This window comes from Panthera leo, chromosome B2 (assembly GCF_018350215.1).
Source record: "Panthera leo isolate Ple1 chromosome B2, P.leo_Ple1_pat1.1, whole genome shotgun sequence".
Taxonomy (NCBI): domain Eukaryota; kingdom Metazoa; phylum Chordata; class Mammalia; order Carnivora; family Felidae; genus Panthera; species Panthera leo.
In genome coordinates this window covers 109,964,367-109,979,375 of record NC_056683.1, presented here as the reverse complement: position 1 = coordinate 109,979,375, position 15,009 = coordinate 109,964,367, and the positions used below count along the sequence as shown (strand labels likewise).

At 36.6% G+C, this 15,009-nt stretch overlaps 1 protein-coding gene across 10 annotated transcripts in view; it reads right to left on the bottom strand.

Moving 5' to 3' along the window:
• Positions 1 to 15,009, bottom strand: part of PKIB (cAMP-dependent protein kinase inhibitor beta) — a 170,795-nt gene that overhangs the window by 4,396 nt on the left and 151,390 nt on the right. For all 10 annotated transcript variants that reach the window (XM_042939734.1, XM_042939733.1, XM_042939739.1 and 7 more), the window contains one exon: positions 503 to 679. In XM_042939734.1, coding sequence (XP_042795668.1) covers positions 503 to 679 — 177 coding nt within the window. The remainder of the gene's footprint in view (positions 1 to 502; positions 680 to 15,009) is intronic.

Genomic DNA, 15,009 nt, shown 5'->3' with positions numbered 1-15,009 from the left:
CAATCACCTTTTATACAAATACTCACCTTAAAGATTTCATCTTTAACTGATAATAAACTTCTTCTTAGATGTGAGAAACAGAAGGACTTGAGAATACTACAGTGAAATAGAACCTTCCAAAGTGGTTTGCCAATGGATGACAGAAGGAAAACTATTTCATTTCTGAGTGTTTCTAGATAAATGTTGTAAGTTTGTTGAGGGGATTATATTTGTTCACCTCTGATTCCCAATTACTAGCGCTGTGCATGGCTATACATGTTCAATGAATAAATAAATGTTCAGCTTCCACATACACATCAAGAGACAAAAAGGTAAAACTGTCCACTTTCAGAAAGTCTAAAAAATGTACTTAGCCTTAAACAAACACTGAGAGATTTTAGTAGCCACTTATGAAAAAAGGCACAGAAAAAAAGAGCACTTATGACTAGTTAAAAGAGAGACTGTTCCAGAGGAAAGGACTAAGAAGAGAGTGCTACTGTTTTGAAGGGAATTTGTGTGTTACCTTCCTCCATGGAGAGGGCCTCCAGTCTGAGGGGCAACTCCGAGATTCCACCTGTCCCCGCTGAGCCCTGGATGTCTGGCACCGCATTCCGGCGGCCTGTCCTTGCTGAAGATGCAAAATTGTTGACCACAGGCTCCACATCAGTCATTTTCGATGAATCTGTCCTCATAGCAACATCTACAAATAGAATGTGCACATGAAGAAGAGGATGAGCCTATTTTGAGGTAAATGTTCACAGTGGTGGTTGAAAGGCATGGCTATATCAAAATCACAACAGGCTTGAGAATCTACTCATTGATCACACCCTGCATCTATGTCTACTGTTATGGTCCTGAAGCTTCCATTTGCACATTAGCACATTCGCTGAATAGAGAAGGAAGTTCTCAGTGTGAGCCAGGTTGCTATAAATAAACCCTGAGCCGAATAAGCCACTTGGATGCTTTAGGGTGCAGTAATCTCTGGCTTTTGTTCTGTTTTTCTGTGGATGGATCAGCCAAACTAGGGCTTGGAAGGAAATGAAAACTGACTTGCTTGGCCACTCCTATAGAGACCCTGTCTGCCAGTTTTTGTTTGTGGTGCTTGTTCAGGCTGAAACTAAATTACTATAATTTGTATGGATCAAACAAAACACACTATGCTCCTACTCTTTAGATATGAGAAGTTCCACTTTATCTCAAAGGCATTTTTCCCCTAGTGACAGCTGTGTATTTCTGCCTGTTCTAGTCAAAGACCTAATTTTCAACAGCCTCATATTCATGTTTAGGAGAGTAGAATCTGTATTACCTCTCTTGCATTTAAGTGGAAATGGTAATTACTCGTGCTTTCCTAAGCATCCTTTATCTTTCTAATAATTGTACCCATGAAAGAATTCTTAGGAAATCATTTACTGTACAGGGAGGGAAGGAGGTAGCAGATTCTGTTTATTCTAAAACTAACCCTCTTTCATATGATGTTTTCTAATGAATCTTTCCTAAGAAGTCAACACTGAATAGTATCTCAAAAGCAACAGAAGCAGCAGCAAGCATTTATTGAGAACCTATTAAGTACTAGGCTCTCAGTTGGGCACTGAGAACACAAAGGAATAACATACTTTCCTCTTTTTAGGGGACTTGCACTCTCAAAGGGACTTTGCACCCTCTTTCTCCTCTTTGATGCATTGGTATACATGCATACCACAGAATATGCTGAGTATCAACCAAGGGATGGAGATAATCATCCTTTGAATCAATTAGACTTCTGTTTAGTATTTGCCAACTGTCTGGCATTGACAGACAACATAGATTAATATAAAAAGCACTGAACTATTAGTCAAAAAGAACTTCACTCCATTATAGGCTTGCAGGTGATATTGGCTAATTCATTTCATTTTGGAGTCATGGTTCCTCCCCTACATAATTGATATAAAAAAAATTAGCCTAACTGATACACAGGATTTTTGTTAAGAACTAATGAGATAAAGGATATAGAAACTCTTGATAATTCTAAAATTATGTCTGGTTATTGGCACCATTGTTCACATCTCACAAAGTTTTATTCACTCCACTGCCCTTCTATGTATCCTTTTAATCCTACAAAGAAACATCTTCCTACTGGAGACCTCTTGAATTTCCTAAGAGGGAAACCAGAATGTATGCAATGCAGCATAAACATTTTCATATCTCTTGTCTCATTTTAAGTCTCCCAATAATCCTTTGACATAGTAAGGAATAACCCTCACTCACTACGTGGCTGTGAAAACTGTGGATGTGATTTATTTAAAGTCACAAAGCTGCTCATGTAGCACCCAAGGATGCAAATCCAGTTTCAGTTCACTCTGAAGGCAAGATGACATGGATCGCCACAAAATTATCTTTCCAAATCTCTGTGACATGCAGACAGTCATACAATAGCTACTTTTGATTCTGCCCTTGATTACTTTTTAAATAGGGAAAATATCATATATATAAATACACATATATATACATACACACATACTTACATATGTGTGTGTGTGTGTGAGAGAGAGAGAAAGAGAGGGAGGGAGGGAGGGAGGGAGAGGGACAGATTCCTCATCTTTTCATAGGTGTTCCTTTCTGGCTTTGAATGGTTATCTTGTGAGACCCCCACCCCCCACCCCTCCATGTTACATGAATGTCAATTATACATCTCTTCTCTAGAGCTTGTGAGAAGTGTCTCACACCAAGTTTGGAAAAAGACCCTGTTTGCCAGCTTCCACTCTGTCTTCAGCCAATTAACAGCACATCGAAAGCCATGGCCACAATCAAGGGTGTATTTCTGTGGAGCATCGTCCTGTGTCACACAAACAAGTTAGCTATGCTAAGTTTGGAGGAGCAGCTCTGAACACCTTGATCATTACTGGCCTGATAGTCCAAAATCTTAAAGTTAAAGATAACAACACATATAAAAATATTAAGATATGCTATTTAAAATACTTAAATACGATATATTTTATGTTAAATGAAGTGAGTGAACTTCTTTAGTAAGACAGTCTATGTTAAAGACCTATTGAATTAGAATTTGTATATTGAAAAAGAATTTCTAAAAGGTGAACTTCCATCAACATGAAGAAATTCTAGGCTCTGGGTTTATTTCAAGGTTTCCTTGCTTTTGGCTGCTATTTTGCTTTTGCCTTTATATTATTATTTCAGACACAGGCTTTCTGAATTAGTCCTTTTTTGTCGGTTAGTGTTAGAAAACAAGATCAAAAAACTATCTAAAAGTCTGTCAAGATTTTACTCATTAACTACCATTTTAAGGCAAAAACCAGAACTGGATGTGTAGGAAAACCAGACAACAATAGGCTGCTTTACCCCAGAGCTTTACTTGGTCATTTCCCAGCTCTCCCTCTTCCTACTACCATCTTCCTTTCAGAGCCGGCCACCGACACTGATGCTGAGTGACCAGGATGTCATGCTCCAGCACAAAACAGACAGTTCACCCAGCCTGCACCCACAGGACTGCAGGGAGACGTAGCTTTCTACAGTGAAGAGTCATCTCATCTTCCTGACAGAAGGTGTCAGTGACTTAGAGACTGCTGGCTGGAAGGAACATTTGGATCCACAGTGTGATTCTCAACTGGGCTCTTTTAATTCTCTAGCAAAGACATTGCCTGCAGCATTGGAAATAACCTGAAAGTCCCTAAGGGAAGAATGGCTGAATAAACTATGTATATAATATTATGGAACATTATACAGTGATTAGAAAGAATGTGCTAAATCCAGTTAGATCCACCTATGGAGATGCATCCATGACACTGTAAAATAAAGCAAAATTCAAAAGTAATATTTACAGTGTGTGTGGGAAAAGTAATGAATATAATATGATCTCAATTTCATAAAAAGAATAAAAAATGCTAGTGGGGAGTGTAAGAGAGAACAAGGAGAATATTAATCATTTTTTGGTACTTCCTTACATACATAAACTTGTACAATGAGCATAGATTATTGTTGTGATTTAAAATAAATGAAACACATTCACCTGGAAAAATTATAAATATACAGATATTCTAGCACAGAAAGGTGCTAAAAGTGATATTTTGATAATTTAACCAAAAATAGTGTATCTTGAAGTGTAAGCCTCTTCCTGTACCAAACAGCCATCTTACCTGCCTGTTGTTATTGTCCTCTGCAACACTGATTACATATGCCTGATTTTTCTTTTAGAGGGATGATTATATATATAGTAAAAGAAGATTTCAAAATGGAGCAAGTAAGCAAGCTTGGCTAAGAAAGTTTCTTTTAAAGTAGGGCCAGGATGGGGTGCTGGGTGGCTCAGTCACTTGACCATCCAACTCTTGATTTTGGCTCAGTTCATGATCTCATGATTAGTGAGTTTGAGCCCCAAGTCAGGCTCCGTGTGGAGCCTGCTTGGGATCCTCTCTCTCTTTCCTTCTCCCTCTGCCCCTCCTCCACTTGCATCATTTTTCTCTCTCTCCCTCTCTCTCAAATAAATTTAAAAAAAAATTTTTTTTTAAATACAGCCAGTAAGCCAAAAGGGAGGAGGAATTTATGCACGTCCTCAGCAGAGGAACTATGAACTTTTTGAACTTTGAAGCTATCCGCAAGCCCTCAGCCTAGACTGAACTTCCCCCCCTCACCCCCTCACAATTGGATCTTCCGTGGTCTTCACTTCTAAAGGAGCCAGTTGGGTTTAACAAGCTTCAACCATGCATTTGCATACACAACCAATCCCAGTTAACCTAATTTCAATTCCTGTTTTGCAGAGGATCTAAATGAAAACTACATTCCTAACCTTCCACCTTTATATAACCTTGCCCCACTCTTTGTCTTCCTTGGAACACAATTTGGGTTTCTATCTCAATCTGTGGCTCCCAAACTGCAATTCTAACTGCCCACATAAATGTCTGTTTTAATTTTCAGTTAATTCTTTCTTTGTCAACATTGTATATAAAGTAGAGACAACTGGTCTCTTCAAATGCTTTGTGATGTTTAAAAAATATATAACCTATAGAAAGATGAGGAAACACTGCTAATAAACACGGAAGAGAGATTAACTTCCAAGTTCTTTTAAATTTCTGGGTTTATGCTTTGCATTCTGTGTGTGTTGTGTCTCTCTCTCTTTGCCCCTCCCCCACTCGTGCTTTGTCTCTCTCTCAAAAATAAACATTAAAAATAATTTTTAAAAAATGTCCAGGCTTGAAAAGCTAATTATGTGTATGTTTTCTAACTAAGGCAACAACTCTTCCTCTTTTTCTTCTACAGAATTAGTAGAGGAATCTGGAAGAGTGCTGCTTTGTCAGCTGTGAGTGCTTACAGAGCTGAACCCATTTGGACATTTGAAGATTTCCCAGAAGTCCTTGAATGCCCCCAGCATGCATCTCTGTTGAAAATACACAATTTTCAGGATGCCTGACCAAAAGACCATTAAACAGTCATAGATACACACACATGCCAACATCTCTGCAGTCTCCACAATATTGAAAATTCAACACCAGCACAACTGAAGAGAACAAAGATGTCCAAGTTAAATGAAGCATATACAAAATTTTGATGTATATACAAAATCACTAGCCAGCTCCCAATGGGCTTAGAAGAGCCTGCTAAGAACAGAATGTATGTTACAAGCGTAATAATAAACAAAAGTTTGGAACACCTGGGTGGCTTAGTCAGTTAAGTGTCTGACTCTTGGTTTTGGCTTAAGTCATGATCTCACAGTTCGTGGGTGTGAGCTCCGTGTTGGGCTCTGCTCTGAGAGTGCAGAGCCTGCTTGGGCTTCTCTCTCTCCTTCTCTCCCCTCCTCTGCTTTCTCTCTGTCCCTTTCTCTCAAAATAAATAAATGTAAAAACACTTTTTTTTTTTAAGTTTCTATAAACAGGAGCACCTGGGTAGTTCAGTCGGTTGAGCATCTGACTTCAGCTCAGGTCATGATCTCACAGTTCATGAGTTCGAACCCTGCATCGGGCTTGCTGCTGTCAGTACGGAGCCTGCTTCTGATCCTCTGTCCCCCTCTCTTTCTGTCCCTCCCTCACTTGTGCTCTCTCTCCCGCTCTCTCTCAAAAATAAATAAATAAACAAACATTTAAAGAAAAGATTCTATAAACAAAAGTTTTTGCAACTTCTTTCTCTCCCAACTGAGATGATCTACCCTCTTAGCTCACACTCATTCTTTTCCTTAAGCTTCCTTACTTGAAGCCAAGACTGCAAGGTCATTACCTTTTTTCTAATCTCTGGATCCATATCATCACTCACTTCATCTCCCACAGTGAAACTACTACTCATTCTGCATGTAAGACTTGAAATAAACTTCTCACACACTAAATGAGTTCTCTGGGAGAAATGAGTTCTCTGGGAGTATGAGTCAGGGTATCTCAAAAAACACTTAAAGTAACAAGGAAGAACATGTACTTTGGAAAGTCACTGTTTTTCCTGGTCAAAAGAGAGGATGAAATAAAGAGAGACATACACTGTTCTCAGTTGATTAGCAAATTCCTCATCTGGCTCTCTCCAGCTTTCAGTATCTTAATACCTTATGCTAGGTTTCTTCAGTTCTCTGCCTACAGCTATTATTTTGCAAGATTTTATTTTGGAACATAAACACTTCTTCCAAATGAGGTGAGAGAACTGTAACAATTGCATCTCAATGTGGACCAACAAAAACCGCTTCCACTAAATTATTAAGTGTCTGGCCCTGTGCTAGGCCCCCACACTACAAAGAGGAACCCCCAGAATGGTGAGGTCAAACATATTCTGATCTTTTCAGTACCTTTCTTGACCTCAAATCCTACTCTTTGGAAATAAAGCAAAAGTATCCACCTCGAAAAATGAGAATCCTACCACATCTATTTACCTAAGTATCAAGACAATTTTAGGGTAAATAGAGCTTACATGAAATGTATACCTGTATAAAAATTATGTTTTTAACTTAGAGATCTTTCTTTTTTGTTTTTTTAATTTCTCTACATTTGGAGTTTCTGTGCCTCAAGTCTAAGCCAGAGGAAATTCTACCTCTTGTCTATTGACACATATTGTTTCTCATACTTAGATTCTTGCCTGATAATGATATAAACAGACCCTTCAACATATATTGGTAGATGCATGAAAGCTATTTTTACCATGCATAATTTTTGACAACTTAGACCTATAAAATTCTAAATATAAAGCCATATTGATTTTTCTATAATCTCCTAGGTAAAGTAATGAACAAATCTGAATACCTTTCTGGCACAATGACATTGTTAAACTAAGATAGGGTCATTTAGGACAATAATATGGACTGATGTGGATAAAGATAAAAAAAATAACTGCAATAACCACGCAACACCCTTCAGTGCAAGGGTCACATTTAACTGGTCATTCTACTCTAGAAAAAACTTACCCCAAACGCACCCTCCATTAAAGACTCTATGGAGTTAGTTTGCCATAGGCCTACTCCTACCCTGGCAGCTTCCCCAAAGGACCTGTAAACTTAAGTGATGCGGACCCAGACACTGAAGTGATGCGTTAACATCATTAACATTAACAACATTAACATTAACACAGCCAGTTTGTGTCAAAGTCTCTTCTAAGTTCAGACAGTACTGTTTCTGTTTCTTTGAAACAGACATCCCTAATTATTAGTACATTATCTTGGGTTGCATGCGCATGGGCGCGTGCGTGGGTGGGTGCTTGCGTGCGTGCATGCGTGTGTGTATGTTATGCCTGATAGGTGGTATCCAGGACACGCAATGATATTTTCAGTTCTCCTTTAGGTGAATGTAATTCTAAATGGTTATAACCTGTAGCAGAGCATCCCTCCTATCTTACATCTTACATAGTTTTGACCTTTTGCTTCTCACCTTTTTATTTCTATCTTCCTGAGAGATTAGAATTGAGAGCACTTAGCTTGAATTACAAGGAACCATTTTCATTTTTTCCCTCACTTTACCTGAAACCCTGCCTGTATTTCTCCATTCTCATTTACTTTTCACATTTTCCTTTCCAACTGAGGGACTCAAATACCAGTGTGTTCTTACTTCATTAAGGTGGCAGAGCCTACTTAAGAAAGTATTTGGATTCTATTCAAAAGTACTTATTTAACACTGACTCTGTTCAAAGCACTGTGCTAGTAACTGGGATTTGCCACAGTAAGTAAGGACTTCCCCTGCTTCAGCTGGAGACCTGGAGAGGCTCAGTGCCAGGCAGCTCCCCCAAATGCACAGAGGAGGTAGTGGTTAGTTCCAAAAGAGAAGATGGGGTAAGAAGATGGGGTCCCAGAAAAAGGGCTAGAAAATTCTAATGAGAGACTGCTCTCAGATCATCCACTTCTCATCTTTGCCTTTTTCCAATTATTTTTGGACACAAAGTCTTCCTAGATTTCAATAAAGGCACAAAGATTCTTCAAGCTGAATTTGCACTACCATGAAAATGAAATAATTTTGAGGATTATATGGTTTGCTTGCACCAGTCCCATCTCAGAGTGAACACAAGCTGTCTGTGCAGGGGGGTTTTAAACGCAAGTCCTAAGAAGTCAGTTCCTTTTTTAATGAGACAGTGGTTTTAAACTGTCAAGTGACTTTTGATGACATCAGTAGGAAGGAGAAAAAGGGAAGTTAATCTGACCAACATGGTCACAGTAGAAATGTCTTTGTATCCTTCTGCCTAGTATGTGGACTGGCACACAGTTGCCTATAAAATTCAATAAATATTTAATTCATAGCTGATACCTATAAATTATGGGCAGGCAAACACAGCCAGTGAAGGTGCTTTTAACTACTAATATTCTTAATAAAGCCTGAAAATTCATTTAATCAAATATTAAAATGAATTATATTACATTAAAAATAAAGTAGCTTTGTGGGCAGGACGTAGACTAGTGGTAAATACAATGCCTTGCAGGTGTGGGTAACATCAATTGTCATATGCAGAGCAGGAGTTAATGTAAAAACTCTATGGAATCACCCTCACCCACGGCATCTAAATAGTTATAGTTTTCAGACATTGGCTCTCTCAGAGGATTCATAAACCTTAAACTGTGAACCGGCTGCCCAACCTAAAGTCAGTTACACACAATTAATCAGCTTTCCCTTGTGCAAATATGCAATCCTCTAACACTTTAAAATGTTCTTTTTATTTTGACAGGGAACGAGTGTGAATGAGGGAGAGGCAGAAAGAGAGGGAGAGAGAGAATCCCAAGCAGGTTCCACACTGTCCGTGCAGAGCCAGATGCAGGGCTCAATCCCACAAACCGTAAGATCATGACCTGAGCCAAAATCAAGAGTCAGATGCTTAACCGACGCCCCTCTAACACTTTAAATAGACAAGATCCTGTATTTTTAAAGTGTTCAACTAATTCTCTTTTACCATTTTCATTCTCAATAAGGTGGAAAATAAAACCCTTTATCCTCTGGATTTATTTTCTTTGCCTATGATTATTATTGAGAGTGATACATCTATGACAAAAATAGTTCCATAATTATTCTTCCAATGTAGAAGTAATCTAAAGCAATAGCTTAAGAATGGACACTTTAAACTGCATACTTTTATTTCAGAAAACTTTTATAACTTATATACGCTTGTCTTCAAAAGGAAAAATGCAGTGATACAAAAGAACTATTTTTACCAACATACAAAAATTTATATATGTAAATGTGTACCATATCCATCAAAGCCATTACTGTAGGAAGCTACATATGTATTCCACCTCTGAAAATATTTTTATGACTCCATCAGTGTAATCCACTTTATACTCATATTTAATATAGTGGCAGAATAATACTATGCTTAAAATATAACATTATATTTTATAGTGAACTGTTTTTAATTAAAAGCTATCCCAATTGATCACCTATTTCTTGATACTACCATGACTTCAGGTTGTTGTTTTTTTAATGTTTATTTATGTTTGAATGAGAGAAAGATAAGAGTGTGAGCAGGGGAGAGGCAGAGAGCGAGGGAGACACAGAATCCGAAGCAGGCTCCAGGCTCTGAACTGTCAGTACAGGGCCTGATCCGGGGCTCGAACTCACAATGAGATCATTACCTGAGCCGAAGTCTGACGCTTAACCAACTGAGCTATCCAGGCACCCCAATTTCAGATTTTTTTCTAAGCCTCCTTAAGTAATTTAGATTACCATGTATTTGGAAGAATTCTGTTTCAAGTGAAGATTTGAAAGCAGAGCTTTGAGCAATGTTAGAATTACTGAACTACCTTAGCAAGCCCTTAGGATGACTGCTCTTAAATTAGTCCTCATATTTGTTCAGCAGTCCCAACAGAGCAATGGAAAGTTTGGTCACCTAAATGTGAGCATGTAGTTGAATCCTGCATTGCCATCTAATAAACTTGCGACTTCCCACAAGGCATTTAACTTCTCTATTAATTAAGTTTCCACATTTATCAAAAGTAGAATTAAAATTACCTATTTTACTACTTTGGAACCCAACAAATTAATTGATATAAATGTGCTTGGTTAACAACTACACAAATGAAATTTGTTTAGAAATCAGTCACATTAATTTATGGGCACTATAATAGATTATCATAATAAACACTGATTATCCTGTTAAAGTCTGCTTTTGATTTGGCTCTAGAGACAGCCTCTGACATTGTGAGTTATAAAGACAAGAAAAAAATTAACCCAAAGATATTTCCAGAAACTTGGTGTTTAGGGAAAAAAAGAGCATAAAAAGTTTACAGTCTGGCTTCCAAATCCCCCCACACAAACATCTCAAAGTTGGCTACCTCTCTTAGGTAGCCACCTGTGACAGAAGACTGAATCTTCCTTACACCCTTCATCATGGTTTCTCCCTAAGGGAAAAAGTTTCAGCAACAAAACACGTTTAAGTGTTTCATTAAAGTTAAAATGGGATTGAAATTGTCACTTTCTTCTTGATACCTGAAAAACAATTCTTAATCTGAGTATTAACATAATGACATAATATGGTGAGGAATTAGAAGGGTCACAAAACACCTGAGAGAACTCTGCTTTCTCAGTAAGGCTCACCACCCCACTTAAAACAATGTCTTCTTCCTGTAGCTCTGGACCTTCCTTCCTTAACCTGTTCTACTGTACCTTAGCACTGAGTAGCTTTGACACATATTCTAACAGTAGGATTGCACTACTATTTACTGTCTATCTCCCTCTACTAGAATATAAGCTCTACAAAGGCATAAGTTTTTGTAGGCTGTTTCACTGATGTATCCATAGCACTAAGTCATGCCTGGCACTCACTCAGTAGGTACTCTTAATAGAGTTTGTTTACTGAATGAAACAATTATCTTTCCACTTCTCTTTTTCAAAATGAATTTTTTTCTTTTTGCATATGAAAGTAACACATGCTCACTGTCAGAAAAAAAGTGACAATTCTTCTGGAAGAAGAAAAAACAAATTGCCTTTTATCCCATTATCCAGTGACAGCACTATTATAATTCTGGTGCATATCCTTCCAGTATTTTCTCCATGCTCACATAGACAGATGCACATAAATATCTTATATACCTATATTTTAAAGCTGAATTGTATTTATTTGATATCATTTTATTATATCTTTTAAAAATCATTTTATCTTATCTTTTAATATATAATTGTTTTCAGGCCAACATAATTCTAAATTTTTAATGAAAGTTGGAAAGAAAAAATTTCCTAGAAAGCTAACATTTCAGGGCTTATACCAACCATGTGAAATAGGCAAAGCCAAAAGCCCAAACACAATCCCAAAAGTAAAGAACATAACTAAGGACTGAAATCATTCACAAACCTTTCCTTTTTTTAAATTTTTAAATTTTTTTTATTTTTTAATGCTTATTTATTTTTGAGAGAGAGACAGAGAAAGAGAGACAGAGCATGAGTGGGGGAGGTGCAGAGAGAGAGAGAGAGAGAGAGAGAGAGAGGGAGACACAGAATCCGAAGCAGGCTCCAGGCTCTGAGCTGTCAGCACAGAGCCCGATGCAGGGCTTAGACTCACAAACCACAAGATCATGACCTGAGCCCAAGTCAGATGCTTAACGAACTGAGGCACCCAGATGCCCCCACAAACCTTTTCTTAACTAAATTGGATGAAGTTGATTTATAAGCAAGATGCTTTTTTAAACTCACATAACTTTAAAAGTTCCAGGGATGTCTGTTTTTTCTATTGCATCAATGTATAAAAAATTTGGGGGGATGTCTCTTAGTTCCTTTTTGAATAGATTTAATTTTCTTTTTTTTTCGTAGCTGAGAAAAAAGGAGAAATAATTCAGCCTTTTCAAGCTCTGGTTTGTTTTCTAAGTTCTCGTCAGTACTTTATTTTTCTTTGCAGAAGAAATCATTTTAGTGTTTCATCAAGCACAGAATTCAATCAAAATCACAGTAGCAAAAAATTTTTAAGTTGTTTTGAGGATTTTTTGGGTCATACAGGCAAAAAAATAAAAATTCCCAATCAAATAGAAATAACTTCAGAAAGAAAAGTCATACCGTTGAAATATTTTTGTTCATCAAATTATGTATACTGATGTTTGTCTACAATTAAGTTAATAGAAGTAAAATTATTTATATGGATGCATTTAACTTTTATAAAACTCTTTTGTAAAAATAATAAATTCTGTTACTATTTAATATTACATTAAATATATTATATTTATATATTTATATTTATATTTATACACTTATAAATTTATATATTATATAAACTATATATATAAATTGTATATATATAAATTTTTATAATATATATATTATATTCATATAAATTTTTAATATAATATTTATATTATATAATTATTATAAACTAATATTAATTCTGTTACTCTTTAATATTATATAAACTCAGTAGAAAAAATGAATCTTCATAAAATAATATCTGGAATATATTCAACAGACATAATAAACAATTCAAAACTAATTGCACATAATGCAATCCAAAATGCAATTCAAAATTCAAAAATAATTGCACATAATGAAGATTTTCATTATGTGCAAAAAGGCATAAACATGTTGTGAACACACAGTTTTAAATCACTTGAGTGAGATTCAGTGCATGTGATTCTGTATGATGGGATAGTCATTACTATCTTCATTTTAAAGGTGAGAACACAGAGGGCCATAAAATGAAATGGTCTGGCTAAAGCAACGGAGCTAGCAAGTGGCAGAGGCGAGACAGAACCCATTTCACCTGACACCTCAAACGTTGCTCCTTCAGTTACACCTCACCAAATATTTGTTGAACAGAGACTCGGTCTTCATTAAACCAATTGTTACTAAGCATCTACTATATCCTTCATTCAGTGTGAGATTCCAGAGAAATGGTGTCAAATAAGATGAAACACTGTGATTAACAGAGTGGGGATGCACACAAAAAAACATAATATGTGGTCTTTACTCTGAAAGATTGTATAACCTAATTGTACAGATGAAATACATGCACATTAAAGAGAATGTAAAAACAGAAGCCAATATATGATATATTCAAATATGTAGTATAAATGCAAAATGTTATAGAAATATAAAAGGGAGGAGTGCCTGGGTGGCTCAGTTGGTTAAGCATCCAACTCTTGATTTCAGTTCAGGTTCATGATCTCATGGTTTGTGGGATCAACCCCCTGTGTTGAGCCCTTTGCTGACAGCATGGAAACTGCTTGGGATTCTCTCCCTCTCCCTCTCTCTTTGCCCCACGCCCAATCACACTGTCTCTGTCTCTCTCATTATAAACCTAAAAAAAAAAAAAAAAAAAAAAAAAAAAAAAATATATATATATATATATATATATGGGAAATGGTTATTGAACTTGGGGGTAATTAAGAAAAACTTCACAGAAGCTTCTTGGGCCCTAATATTGGGGAGGGATTCATACAGATAAAAAAGACATGAAAAGGCTTACCAAGCCAGGGAAATATCTTAAGCTAAATCATGAAGTGAGTGTCAAAAGCAACATCCAATTAAAGGAAAAGGAAACATCTGGCTTTCATGGAATGTTAAGCCATATAGAGTTGGAAAAATAAGTTAGAGCATAGTCATCACTAGAACCAAAATTGCAAAGAGAATGAATGCCATTAAAGGGCAGATTAAAGGGAGATGGTAACAATTGTAAACATTTATGTACCAAATGTGAGAGCACCCAAATATATAAATCAATTAATCACAAACATAGAGAAACTCATTAATAATAATACCATAATAGTAGGAGACTTCAACACCCCACTCACAACAATGGACAGATCATCTAATCAAAAAATCAACAAGGAAACATTGGCTTTGAATGACACATTGGACCAGATGGACTTAACAGATATATTCAGAACATTTCATCCTAAAGCAGCACAATATACATTCTTCTCCAGTGTACATGGAACGTTCTCCAGAATAGACCATATACTCGGACACAAAACAGCCCTAAGTAAGTTCAAAAAGATCGAGATCATACCGTGCATATTTTCAGACCACAATGCTATGAAACTCGAAATCAACCACAAAAAAATTTGGAAAGGTAACAAATACTTGAGACTGAAGAACATCCTACTAAAGAATGAATGGGCTAACCAAGCAGTTAAAGAAGAAATTAAAAAGTATATGGAAGTCAATGAAAATGATAGCACCACAACCCAAAACCTCTGGGACGCAGCAAAGGTGGTCATAAGAGAAAAGTATATAGCAATCCAGGCCTTCCTAAAGAAGGAAGAAAGATCTCAGAGACACAACCTAACCTTACGCCTTAAGGAGCTGGAAAAAGAACAGCAAATAAAACCCAAAAACATCAGAAGACAGGAAATAATAAAGATTAGAGCAGAAATTAATGCTGTAGAAACCAAAAAAACAGTAGAACAGATCAATGAAACCAGAAGCTGGTTCCTTGAAAGAATCAACAAACTTGATAAACCACTAGCCAGTTTGATCAAGAAGAAAAAGGAAAGGACCCAAGTAAATAAAATCAAGAATGAAAGAGGAGAAATCACAATGAACACAGCAGAAATAAAAACAATAACAAGAGAATATTATGAGCAATTATATGCCAATAAAATGGGCAATCTTGAAGAAATGGACAAATTCCTAGAAACATATACACTTCCAAAACTGAAACAGGAAGAAATAGAATATTTGA